The sequence below is a fragment of the Brassica napus genome, chromosome C5 (assembly GCF_020379485.1).
Source record: "Brassica napus cultivar Da-Ae chromosome C5, Da-Ae, whole genome shotgun sequence".
NCBI lineage: Eukaryota > Viridiplantae > Streptophyta > Magnoliopsida > Brassicales > Brassicaceae > Brassica > Brassica napus.
The window spans coordinates 39,741,966-39,754,811 of NC_063448.1; the positions used below are offsets into that span (position 1 = coordinate 39,741,966).

Here is a 12,846-nt window from a genome sequence, read left to right on the forward strand (position 1 = left end):
GAATTGATAGGGCTGTAGCTTATTGTAGTTGGCTAGATATGTACCCTATGGCCAGAGTTTCTCTTCTCCCATGGATAAGATCTGATCATAGGCCTTTGCTTCTTGATACTGATGAAAACAAAAAGAAGAAAAGGTCTCTGTTTAGATATGATAGCAGATGGAGATTATACTCGGGTTTAAAACAAGTGGTCGAACAAGGTTGCAGTCAAGAAAGCTCTAACATGTCTGATGGAAACATTCACTCAATCATCTTGCAGTGTAGAAAATCTCTGTCCCAGTGGAGAAGTAAGCAAAACACCAATTCGGAGAACATCATTCAGGAGCTTAAGCAAGAGATTCAAGGTGTTTATGACTCTCCCATTATCGACTATAATCTCCTGACTACTCTAAAAGCCAAGTTGCAGCTTCAATACAGGCTTGAAGAAGAATATTGCAGAACTAAGCGTCGAGTTCTTTGGCTGAAAGCAGGAGACAATAACATGAGATACTTCCACAATAAAACAAAGCAGAGAAGGCATTAATAGGATCACTCATATTCAAGATGATCAAGTGAAGTGGATCTCGAAATCAAGTGATATTCATAAGCGTATTGAAAATTATTTTCGGAAGTTATACAAGAGTAATGGGAGTTTGTTGATAATAACTTAATGAGTGGTATTCCTGTGTCACTTACTGAAAATATGAATAGAGCTTTGATTGGACCAATTTTAGAGGAGGAGATTAAAGCTGCAATCTTCAAGATGAACTCAGAGAAAGCCCCGGGCCCTGATAGAATGTCACCCAGCTTTTACAAACAGAATTGGGAAGCCATCAAACCAGGTCTTATCTCTTTCATTAAGCTATTTTTTTAGCAAAACAAACTGGATCCCAGAGTTGATCAAACCACATTTGTCTAATACCAAAGGTTGAGAACTCTAGTACAATAAGAGATTACAGGCCAATCAGCTTACAAAACTATCTCTAATATACTAGCTGAGCGTTTGAAACCATAGTTAAACAGTATAATCTCGGAGAATCAGTCAGCTTTTCATCCATGAGAGGTTCATCATTGATAATATCATTGTTGCTCACGAATTAATGCATTCCCTACACACCAAGTCTTGAAATAAATTCATGACTCTAAAGCTTGATATTGCTAAGGCTTTTGATAGGATTGAATGAGGATTTATTGACGCAATTAGGCATGGGCAAAAAACTGGAACTGAAGAACCGAACCGAAATACATGAAACCGGAACCAGACTGAAACCCTCAAATATCCAAACGGTTCCTATATTTCTATATCCGAAATAACCTAACCGAATCGGAACCGAGCTCAGAACCAAACGGGTACCCAAATATATAAAAATATTAATTATATATACATATAGCATAACTAAATATTTATATATATATATATATATATATTTAATTTAAAAGTCTATTAAAAGTATCCAAAAATAGTTGAGGATAACTAAATTATTATAAAGTATTCAAACTACATGAAACTATCCGGGTAGTTTTATCCGAAATATCCATACTTCTTATTTAAATCATCCTAATTATTTGATATTTTACCCTAAATAACAAATATTTTATCCAAATTACCCGAATTACCTGAATCCGAACCGGAACCAAATGAGAACCAATTTTTCTGAATATTTTTTGGTTTCTAGTTTTACTATCCGAACCGAACCGAACCCGAAACTATTCGAACCGAACCAAACCGAAAATATGTCAAGTAGTAAATGAATCCTCTAGCCCCCTACCAGAACTACCCGAAACCCGAAATACCCTAACCGAACTGAACCGATACCTGAAATGTCCAGGCCTAGATGCAGTGATGGAAAAGATGGGATTATGTCAACAATGGAGGAGATGGATCATGAGATGCATTACAACTGTAACCTATTCGGTAATAATTAATGGAGAACCCACAAGAATCATTAAGCCTTTGCGTGGTCTTCGCCAAGGTGATCCAATTTCTCTTTATTTATATATTATACTAGATTCTGACCCGCCCTTCGAAAGGGCGGGTATATTTTTTGATTTACATGTTTTTTAGAAATTTAATTTTCATATTTGTGTTTTTTGTAATCATATGTGTGTTTTTCTTTTTAATTATATTTGTGTAAAATATATTTTTAAAAAATTATAAGTAAGAGGTTTTGATAATTGTATTGAATTTGTGATGTTGCATAACTATACACTTGTGCCATAGTCATTTGACACATTAATTTGACACTTTATTCCTAAACACTTATTAATTTTTTTTAAAAAAAAATAACAAAATACAGTTACAATTTTGTTTAGTTTAATTTTATTTAATTATACAACTATATTTTTAAATTGTCATGAATTTATTTATTATTATTTTAATAATTTTTTACACATAGTTGTCATGCTAAAAATTCAATTTTAACTATAATAAATGAAAATTGTCCACTTAGTATGTTACACCCCCGTTTTTTATAAAATATTGTTCATGTTAACTTTAAACGAATCAACATAGATTCACCGCCCGTATACACCAAATATTTCGAAATAAATAAAAACAATTATATATAAAATATTGTTCTAAACTTTTTTATCTGAACCCAAACTACAACCGATAATAAATAAAGAACAACGTTATGAATATAAAAAACTTTCACAATCCATAATTTTAAGAATAAAAAAAATAAATATAAACAAATATAATATAGTTAAATATATAATATAATTACATTTTATCTATATAATATAAAAAAATTTTAATTAATATATTAATATAAATTTAAAAATAAAATTATATTAAAATTTTAAATTAAATTATAAAAAATATTGAATAAACAAATGTTTTAAAAATGAAAATAAAAAAATAAATAAAATATTTTAAAACTTTTAAAAATTAAAATACTTAAATAAATTATTATAATAAAAATATGGATAAAAAATATAAAGGTGGAAAAAAAAATTAAATATTATAAAAATATTGTAAAAAAAAAAAAAAAAAAAAAAAAAAATGATATAAAATTGAAATCAAAAAAAAAAAAAAATAAAAAAAAAATAATAAAAAAAAATTTGAAAACAAAGAAAATTAAAAGATTTGTAATTAAAAATAAAAATAAAAAAAAAAAAAAAAAAAAAAATTTAAAAAAAAAATGAAAAAATATTATAAAAAAGTATAAAAAAAAAAAAATTGAAAGAAAAAAGAAAAAAATATCAAGAAAAAAAAAAAAAAAAAAAAAAAAAAAGAAGTTGGTAAAAAAAAAAGAAAAAAATGAAAAGAAAGAAGAGGAAAAAAAAACAAAAAAAAAAATAGATAAATAAAAAAAAGAAAAAAAAAAAAAAAAATAAAAAAAAAAAAATAAAAAAAAAGAAAAGAAATCAAGAGAAAAAAAAAAAAGAAAATGTAAAAAAGAAAAAAAAAAAGAATAAAGAAAGAAAAAAAAAAAAAAAAAAAAAAAAAAAATCAAAAAAATAAGATTAGTTAACCAACCTAGAGAAGCGGAAAGGATAAATAAGAAAAAAAACTGTACAAAAAAAAAATATCTATTACACAGACGTGTTAGGAGTATCCAGAGAGATTTGGAACTTAGCATGTCCTCAACTTTCACAGAGCTTCAGTTTGAATATGGATCTCTTGCAATCAGTTCAACACCTAGTAATGGATGGTAAAAGAGAAAGGCATGGCTCTTTAGCTTTGTTTCTAGGATGAATAATATGGAAAATGCGGAACATATTACTATTCGAAAACGTTAGTTCATATCGTACAGGTCATCAAAGCAGGCTAAGCCTTGCAGTTTAATGAACCTGTTGCATCGGATAGTCCAGCAACTCATTGTCATTCCGTTGAAGATATTCTCACTCGAGACCATGCTACTACTGTATTGTAGATGCTTCTTGGAAGTCCCCTCATGAAAGAGCTGGTATAGGGTGGTCCTTATACAGTCGACAAGGCACCCTTATTAAGTTATTATCCATGGAATCTCTGCAATCGCTCCAACAAACTCATCGCTTGAAGCTGAGGAAATGGCAACCTTGCTAGCGGTTCAACAACTGCACCGACCACGATATGCTAATGTAATGTTTCTAGGAGACAATGCGCAACTTCACAAGAGCTTAAAGGATTGCAACCACTTCTGCAATGAAGCCTCAATAATGGTTCTAGACATCATTAACCTTTCGAAGCTCAAATTTTTTTCTTTTGAGAAAGTTCCTAGAAATCTTGTACATTATGTTGATATGTTAGCAAAAAGAGCCAAATTAATGGACCAACAATATGTAATATCACGGCTCAGTAGCTGACCATTATACTCTGTTTTTTAAGCTAATGAAAATGTTGCCAAAAAAAAGAATTTTTGTTCAAAAAAAAGATAATTGATTGAACTTTACAAAAATGCAAAATTACATGATATATATATCAAAACTACAAAAAAATATTATCATAATACTTTTATGGTATAGTTCACATATGTTCATCACTTCGGTTTTATAATCTAAACACATTTAACAAAAATGTAATTTATGAAGCTCAAAAAAAAAAAATTATGAAGCGCATTACTAGAACTCTAAGAAATGTGTTTATATATAGCAAAAACGAAAACGTCTCTGCAACTGAAAGTAAAGGAAGAAGGTTTAAATTATATTCAACTCTTCAATATGTTTGAGACTGAAAGGAAATAATACTAAATCAGACCACCAATTTCAAAATCCAATCAAGAATCAATCAAACGGTGCAGTCTTCAGGCACAAGCAGTGGCGGAGGCAATGAAGGATTAGGGGGCTCAGTTGACCCTGTTAATTTTAAAATTTAGTTTAATATAAGCCTATTATATTAGTATATATATTGAATATTTGGTTCAAGGGTTTGACCCCCTTGTTTATTGTGAAATCTCTAATAACTTTTTTCACATATGATTTTGATTCCATTGAGTTTTGCTTCTACTTCCACCACTGGGTACAAGGGAATAATAGAGACTTTTTGTTGGCTTTTCGTTGATCATTTTCACGAACTCTCGGGTTCAATTTTTGTTGGAATGAACTATTTATATTGTTTAGATTCTCTCCAAATAGGTGAAACCATCTTTTTGCCAACGAGCTATTAAAACAGTGTCTAATAGGCATTCCGCCACTCGGATTCAGTTATCATTAGGAAATTGTTTGCATTATCGACAAAACAGTGAAACCACTTTTTTGCACTTTCTTTTTTTTTTGTCTTTCTTACATACCATTTGATGAATTCTAAAGTACACTCAGAAATAGAGTTTTTGGAAATAAAAACTTGACTAACAAGCAAACTCGAAATAGAAAGATTAAGCTATGATCAGCTATGGAAAATGTATATTTTGGGTTAGGCACTTTAATGATGATCTTCTATACTCTTGACTCTTTTACGTTTTGGTTGACTCTCCCGAGCTCGGCATATTTGACTTCTTAAGTCCGAAGTGGGATTTAACCTTGGTGGACCTATATTCTTTCCTTGGGCCTCATTAGTGACTATATTTGGACTTCATGGCCCTCAGGTCAGGATCACAGACCGGGTCTGGAGCTGGGTGAAACCGGGCTCCAACACCATTTTTGTTAATTATATATCAGAATTACTTCTAAACTTTTCACATATGTTAAACATCTTCATGCAATGCTAAATGTTATTAGTGTATAGGCAAAAATAACTCACTAGTCAAATAAATTTAGGAAATATAATTATTCTATAATAAGACAGAGATGGATAACTTGTTCGGCGATCTTTGGTCCGAAAATATTATGGGCAAAAGACTGGAAATTTCTTGTTACAACTTACAAACCAGGAAGAATCAGTTTCTTTAATAATCATAAGACACGTCAATCGTCACCCTCTGTTACAACTTCTGGAAAAAGACAGAGAATGAAGAAATATTGTAACCACTGTTAGTTTATTTTTGAAAGGAATCGCTCGCTAGAAATAATATTTGTAAAATGTGAAAAAGGAAGCAAAGTTACTATATTTTCACTATGTCTTTCCACCCCTATTTCTTCACTTTTATTACTTCTAAGATTCTTCGAGCAGTTCTCCAGCCTTCCATGCCGCAAGATGTTGATCTTCCTTTATCCAATTAAAAGAAAAAAAAAACTGTATACAGAAACTTAAAGAGGTTGTCTAACTTTTCCGACAAGAAACTGTTTTAGGGAAAACAAAAAACTCAATGATTCGTCGTTAATGATGGTGATGGGGTCATAGTCATAGTTGTCGCCAGCTTTCACGAATTTTCCTTTCACTGTTTTTCCCGTGTCTGCTCTTGCTTTGCGAGATGCATATATATAAATTGTTTCCCAAAACTAAATTCAAACAATGAATCTTGAATCAAATTTTTTTTTTTTTTTAAAAGAACAGAAAAACGCTCACGTGCGCTTGAGTTTCACTGTGTAAATCTCTCAGCTTAGCTTCTTTACTTGCTTGTAGAGAACCCAACTTTTAGATTCGATTCCCATGGCGAAAATCCATTACAAAACTCGTAGCCAAACCACAATCCTGGTAATCTGCTGCACTGCTTTCATGACCTGTGATGTTGGAGATGGTAAGCGACATAGGCAGATGGATTTGTCTTGTTCGGTAAGTACCAAACTACCAGAATCTTATCTTCTCGCCAAGTGACACGTGTCAAATCCATCTCACAAGCTGCTTAAAAGTAAGACGAGACATGATAACATCCACACGTAAGCTCTTTAAACTAATCGTATCTCCACCACCCAATTACAAGCTAAGACACATCTAAAAAACGAACGACATGGGCCATTAACGAGAAAGAGAACCCACCATGCTAGCCTCAACCGGAGACGATGAACCGGACCTGGTCGTGGGACAAGATCTACCAACGGAAGCAGCCACTCCAAGGGTGCTGACTATAATCTCTCACGTGATGGAGAAGCTAGTCGCACGGAATGAGTGGTTAGCTAAGCAAACTAAGGGATTCGGGAAGAGTTTGGAGGCGTTTCACGGCGTAAGAGCACCGAGCATAAGTATAGCCAAGTACCTTGAGAGGATATATAAGTACACAAAATGTAGCCCGTCATGTTTCGTTGTCGGGTATGCGTACATAGACCGGTTGGCTCATAAGCATCCTGGTTCTCTGGTAGTTTCCTTGAATGTTCATAGACTCCTTGTCACTTGTGTCATGATTGCTTCCAAGATGCTTGACGACGTGTAAGTCTTTCTTTTTTTTTTTTTTGTAAACAGTGCAAGTCTTTCTTTTATTTATCATGAATTAGACCGATTATAAAACTATAATTGTGTTTGTTAATTAATTTTGAAGATGAAGAATACATTTTATAAGTATTAATTAAATAAGTACTAAATTTATAAACAGTTTTATCAAGTTTCTTGGAATCCGAGATTTCAACTTGTACTAGCTAGATAGGGCAGAATCGGTTTATTTAAAAATAATTTCATATATACAGCCACTACAACAACGAGTTCTATGCACGGGTTGGAGGTGTGAGCAACGCTGACTTGAACAAAATGGAGTTGGAGCTTCTGTTCCTCCTTGACTTCAGAGTTACAGTGAGTTTTAGAGCTTTCGAGAGCTATTGCTTTCACCTTGAGAAAGAGATGCTATTAAACGGCGATGCTTCTTCTCTCCAAGATAATGGACCAGTGCAAGAAACTCTATCAGCTGCATCCTCTTTGTCATCTTTATATGTTTAGCGCACACACATTTCTCTGTCTGATTGACAGAAAAGTTTATAAAAGATATTTAAATTTAATTTTAAGTTATAAAACTGAACAAACATCACATATATATATATATATATGTATATATATCTCTTTAGTAGACTACGATTTCAAAACCAACCAATGATCATAATATAGTTAAAACCACAAAATCCTAAGGACAACGCTCTCCCTTCTCTCTAACGCTCATTAAAGAAAACCCTAACCTAGCTCCGGCCGCCGCTCGTCTGTAGCCGGAGGCGTCCATCTCTAAACCTTCCTCTTTTTGTTCTTTGCTCCTCTTCTTCTCGTCTCCCCTTAGTTGATATGCAATCTTCTCTGCAAGATCGAGAAACTCCGAAGACGCTTTTGTTCGACGGAGGCGGTTCCCGAGACCTCGTGGAGAGACGGCGAGACCCAAGGTGTGGCGGTGAAGAGAGGAGTCGGCTTTTAGGACTGAAGAAAACCGGATCTGGTTTTCTCATTTTCAGATCTCCGGGTAATCTTCACGGCGGCGGCGCGTGGCTACGGTGAGACGCCTCATCTGCCATAGATCCACTTCCCAGAGCGGTGGTGTTTGGCTGGAGGAGATTTTACGAAGGGTGGTGTTCAGAAGTTTGGTCTCCGGTTCTCGGGGATTACGCGCGTCGGGCTTCACTATGAAGGAGTTGTCAACCGGAGTGGTGGGCTCGGTCGGAAACGTGTGGCGTAGCTTGGCATCCCAACGCCGGTGGGTCGGAGGTATTTCGCTCCGGTGGCACGAGCTCCGCACTTCTTCAAGCCACTATTAGGTACACCAAACCCGCAGCTGCCGTCAAGGTCCGACTTTCAGTCCGGTCTTTATGACCGGTTTTTGGCTATGAACCGTGGCAACGATCTCCGGTGTGGTCCAGGACTGATCTGATGTGCGCCTTGGTGTTGGTACTATTGATCATGGGCTGAATGCTTATCATTAGAGATTACTAGTCTGTGCTTGAATTGATACTCAGATTAGGCTTTGGTTCTACTTGGTTCATTGTTGTTTGCGGTTACCGTGGTCTAATTTAGTGGTCTAGTTTAGTGGTTAAGAGTCGGTTCATCTCGAGTTGTGGGATGAACTCGATTCATTGTGGTGAAAAATACAACGACGCTCTGATTAGGTAGCGTAGGATCCATCTTAGTGATCTTAGGTGTTACTAGATCTCGTCGTTGTATGTCGGGTTAAAATCGTGTGGTTGTAATCCCGTATTCACTTTGGTTAATGAAAGTCGTTGATGAGTAAAAAAAAAAAAAAAAAAAAAAGTAGACTACGATTTCAATTTATCATCATGTAAACATGTATAATTTGAAATGCTGTAATTTTCAACTAAATAAAAAATCTTTCAAAAAATTCCTCGTGTAGTTTTTTGTGCTACATATTCATCTTCCTATGTCCTTTATTTCACGCATAGTTACGCCGTGATAGCTTAAGTGGCCCACAAATGACAAAAGTCACAAAACACTTCGGGTTCTTCTATTGTGATATTGTCTATCTATTGTGTAAAACACTTTCACAAAAAAAAAAAAAAAAAAAAAAAGATAAACGCAGCGTTTTCATCCATCCATCGCTGAAAATCCCATCCATCGCACCCCACGGCATAAAACCGTAGTCTCACACGCTTATCTGTTGCCACGCACGAGAATAGACACGTGTCAGTTTGATTGGGTGGAGTTTCAAGTAGAGTTAATCGTTGTGTCTCTCTCCGTCTAAAGTCACCGTCTCGAGAATAGTGACCTTTATTCTGTGGATTTTCTCGAAAGCTTTGAAGCTTCAAAGAATCTGATTGCTCTTCTGACGTTTTCAAATTTGGTTTGGAAGGGGGAAAAAGCGAAGGAACTATGTCGGAATCGTCTTCTTCGTCGTCGTCGCCTACGGAAGAGATCGTTCGATTAATCAAACGATTAAGCGCTTACGTCACTTTTAAGATGTCTAGCCTCTTCTCTACATCTATTCGCAATCTGGTTCTCTCTCTCTCTCTCTCTCTCTGTAATCGGATTTAGAAATTAGAATCTCTTTGATTTGCGTCTAATTCCGGTTGCTCGGGCCGGTTTAATCTGAAATCGGAGATTATTAATGAAATTGAATTGATCCAGCCCAAAACTAGCTGTTATTTAACGACTTGAGGAAAAAAAAAATCCAAACTTTATTTAGAACTTAGAGTGTTATGTAGTTTTGATTCGTTTTAGCAATTGCTGGCTTTGTAATTAGGATTCAAGATCTGTTGGCGCTATCGCTGGTCTTGCAATTGCTGTGATATTCACATGGAGGGCGTTGAGAACAACAGGGGAGCCTCCAAGAAGGCAGCCAAAACGCAGGATGCAGCCAGCTGAAACCTCTCAGTCTAATCCAGCTTCGAGCCCACCTGATGTCTCGGCGTCTCATGAGGATAACGGAGTGCAGGATGTCGTTGATCACTTCTTTCAGCCTGTCAAAGTAACTTTCTTTTTTTCATTTACGCAGTATTGAGTTTATTGTGGTATAAATGAACTTCCTTCTTTTTTTTTGTAGCCTACACTGGGGCAGATAGTTAGGCAGAAGCTTAGTGAAGGCAGGAAGGTAAATTGCATCTCATTATTTGAAACTGTTGTCAGTTCATCTCTTTTTGATGTTCATTGAGCTCTTCTAATGTAGTTTTTGTAGAGGGCTACATATAACTTTTGCTCGTTTTGAATCATCGACAGTTTTATTTTTTTTAGCTCGAGTTCAAAGTTTTGAATGGAAGCACTGTGCCACGGTTTGATTATTGTGTTGAGCTTCACACTCTTGTCTAATATTGATTTGCAGGTAACATGCCGTCTTCTTGGAGTTATTCTTGAGGAATCAAGTCCAGAAGAACTCCAAGTAGTTATATTTCCCTTTTTGATATTCATGTAATTTTTTTTTGCATTTTATGCGTACCTGACTCGAGCAAATTTTTGATGTAGAAACAAGCAACAGTGAGGTCATCTGTCCTGGAAGTCCTCCTAGAGATTACAAAGTATTCTGATTTGTATCTCATGGAAAGAGTTCTTGACGACGAATGCGAAGTGAGCAGCAACTTATTTTCCATTCAATGTTCCTTCTCATTCATGTTCTTTTCTTGGCCTTTGTCTCTGTAGTCTGTACTTGGATCTGGCATGGCACATCAAATTAGCTTAAAAACTGGGGTCATACTTTTCAACATTAGAGTTGAACACTGGACAATGTTTGATAAAAAGGGTTCTTAAGCACATGTTTTTTTATATTATTAGATGAAAAAGTCAAGTTCATTGGTAAAACTAAATGCTTGAGACGTGTGTGCATTCTTGTAACATATTCTGTGGTTGGCTAAGCAAAGCATGTTTATTAGCACTGGTTGTGAAACTCACATTTTGAGCACTTATATGCAGGCCAAAGTTCTACAGGCTCTAGAGACTGCAGGCGTTTTCACATCTGGTGGTTTGGTCAAAGATAAGGTACCCAACCCAATCAAGCTTTCTCAAAAGATAATTACCAGAAAATTTTCCGGCAATCTTGTCCAACCAAACAAGACAATGTCAAGACTTTCTCAGTATTGTGACATGAAAAATATGCAGGTGCTCTTTTGTAGTACAGAGATGGGAAGAAGTTCGTTTGTTAGACAACTCGAACCTGACTGGCACATCGATACAAACCCAGAAATCAGCACTCAACTAGCTGTAAAGTCCTTTCCTCGTTTATTCATTTACATTCTCGTTCACATTTTCAGTTCAGTTGATTTGTCTCTCTCTATATATATGTTATGTTTAATTGCAGAGGTTCATAAAATATCAGCTTCACGTCTCTGACGCGAAACCAGAGAGAACGGCTCCCAACGTTTTCTGCTCACAGTCAATAGAACAGTTCTTTGGAAGTGCTTGATGCCAAGACAAAGAGGTGGAAGATGCGCAACAAAACACAGAGACTCACTGTTCTAACAGAAGCAAGCACTAGATGCATAAATTGTCTCGTTAAGCATCTCTTAGACTGAAGTTAAAAAGATACTTTCTTTTTGTATTTTTTTCTGGAAATTTTAAAGTAAGTTTGATAATTTAGAATACACTGGGAGAGAGTTCCTTGGTGGAAGGGAAGTATCGAGGTTTGTAATATTTGTATTAGTAACTTAGCAGAAAAGTCTTGATGAAATGAAAAGAGCCCGTTGTTCTTGTCTGCATCTCTTCTTACTCTGGCAGGCTTTACAGAATCGTGTTTGTCAATCAGTAAGATCCGAAGTTGGAAACCTTCAACTGTACGTCTCAATGGAGTTTGCAGTTTTGGATAAAGTGGTGTTGTAATCTTCGAAATGGTGAAAATGGCTATCCCCTATATGTTAATTAAAAAGTCATTTCAGTGACTTTTGCTGATGTGTCAGTCATACAAGCTATTTGCAGAAATTTTTTTTTCCTTTTATTTTTTTGGACATCACGAAACATTAAAACTATAACTTAGTAACATACATTCCCAAACAGATTAAATGAACAAAAGAAAAAGAATACAAAGATTACGCTTTTGTCGTTCACTAAGAATTCTTTAACTCTTCGATTTCTCTTGATTCAATCTCTCTTTTCTGCAACATCTTAAGCCTAGATATTTGTGTTTGATTTTTTAGAAGAATCGTGAAATCGACGAGTAAGGATGCTCAGGATAAAATATTTATGTACAGTATAAAAGAGAAAAAAACAAAAATATCACTAAATCAAGTTTATGTTCTCAAACTAACACTCAAGGTCAAAAATCACAAAAATAGCACTTAATGTTTTATCAAAAGTCACAAACTTAGGATTTAGAGTTAAAGGGTGGGGTTTAGGATTTAGGGTTTAGGGTTTAGAGTTTAGGGTTTAGAGTTTAGATTTTAGGGTTTAGGGTTTAGGGTTTAGGGTTTAGAGATTAGGGTTTAGGGTTTAGAGTTTAGGGTTTAGAGTTTAGGGTTTAGAGTTTAGGGTTTAGGGTTTAGAGTTGAGAAATGAGGTTTTGGGGATAAGATCTCAAATTTTGAAAAATAAAAAAATTAAAATTTTCAAAGGATAAACTTAGAAATGTGCTATTTTGGTCATTTTAGTTTTTGAGTGCTATTTTTGTGATATAAACTTAGAAATGTGCTATTTTGGAGATTTGCCCAGTATAAAATCATGAAATTATTTATGTGCAGATAAAATTTAACCAAATTCTTGATTTGTGCAGGCACTAGTTGTAATTTTTAAT

General features: G+C 34.7%; 2 protein-coding genes across 2 annotated transcripts; both read left to right on the forward strand.

Moving 5' to 3' along the window:
• The first annotated feature begins 5,696 nt into the window (after window positions 1-5,696).
• Window positions 5,697-7,702, forward strand: LOC106402571 (cyclin-U1-1). Its single transcript, XM_013843342.3, has 2 exons — window positions 5,697-7,142; window positions 7,397-7,702. The coding sequence occupies exons 1-2, from the start codon at window positions 6,757-6,759 to the stop codon at window positions 7,641-7,643; spliced, it is 633 nt and encodes a 210-aa protein (XP_013698796.2). The 5' UTR covers window positions 5,697-6,756; the 3' UTR covers window positions 7,644-7,702.
• A 1,515-nt stretch (window positions 7,703-9,217) lies between these two features.
• On the forward strand, window positions 9,218-11,811 carry LOC106402559 (peroxisome biogenesis protein 22). The gene is made up of 8 exons (XM_013843326.2): window positions 9,218-9,629; window positions 9,877-10,101; window positions 10,177-10,224; window positions 10,453-10,509; window positions 10,593-10,694; window positions 11,037-11,102; window positions 11,223-11,324; window positions 11,422-11,811. The coding sequence occupies exons 1-8, from the start codon at window positions 9,507-9,509 to the stop codon at window positions 11,524-11,526; spliced, it is 828 nt and encodes a 275-aa protein (XP_013698780.1). The 5' UTR covers window positions 9,218-9,506; the 3' UTR covers window positions 11,527-11,811.
• The last annotated feature ends 1,035 nt before the right edge of the window (window positions 11,812-12,846 follow it).

Excerpts from the sequence above, each read along its gene's own strand:
- LOC106402559 (XM_013843326.2), top strand. The coding sequence starts at position 9,507 with ATGTCGGAATCGTCTTCTTCGTCGTCGTCGCCTACGGAAGAGATCGTT. Across the intron at positions 11,103-11,222 it reads GTGGTTTGGTCAAAGATAAG|GTGCTCTTTTGTAGTACAGA; the intron begins GTACCCAACCCA and ends AAAAATATGCAG. Across the intron at positions 11,325-11,421 it reads AAATCAGCACTCAACTAGCT|AGGTTCATAAAATATCAGCT; the intron begins GTAAAGTCCTTT and ends GTTTAATTGCAG.
- LOC106402571 (XM_013843342.3), top strand. The coding sequence starts at position 6,757 with ATGCTAGCCTCAACCGGAGACGATGAACCGGACCTGGTCGTGGGACAA. Across the intron at positions 7,143-7,396 it reads TCCAAGATGCTTGACGACGT|CCACTACAACAACGAGTTCT; the intron begins GTAAGTCTTTCT and ends TCATATATACAG.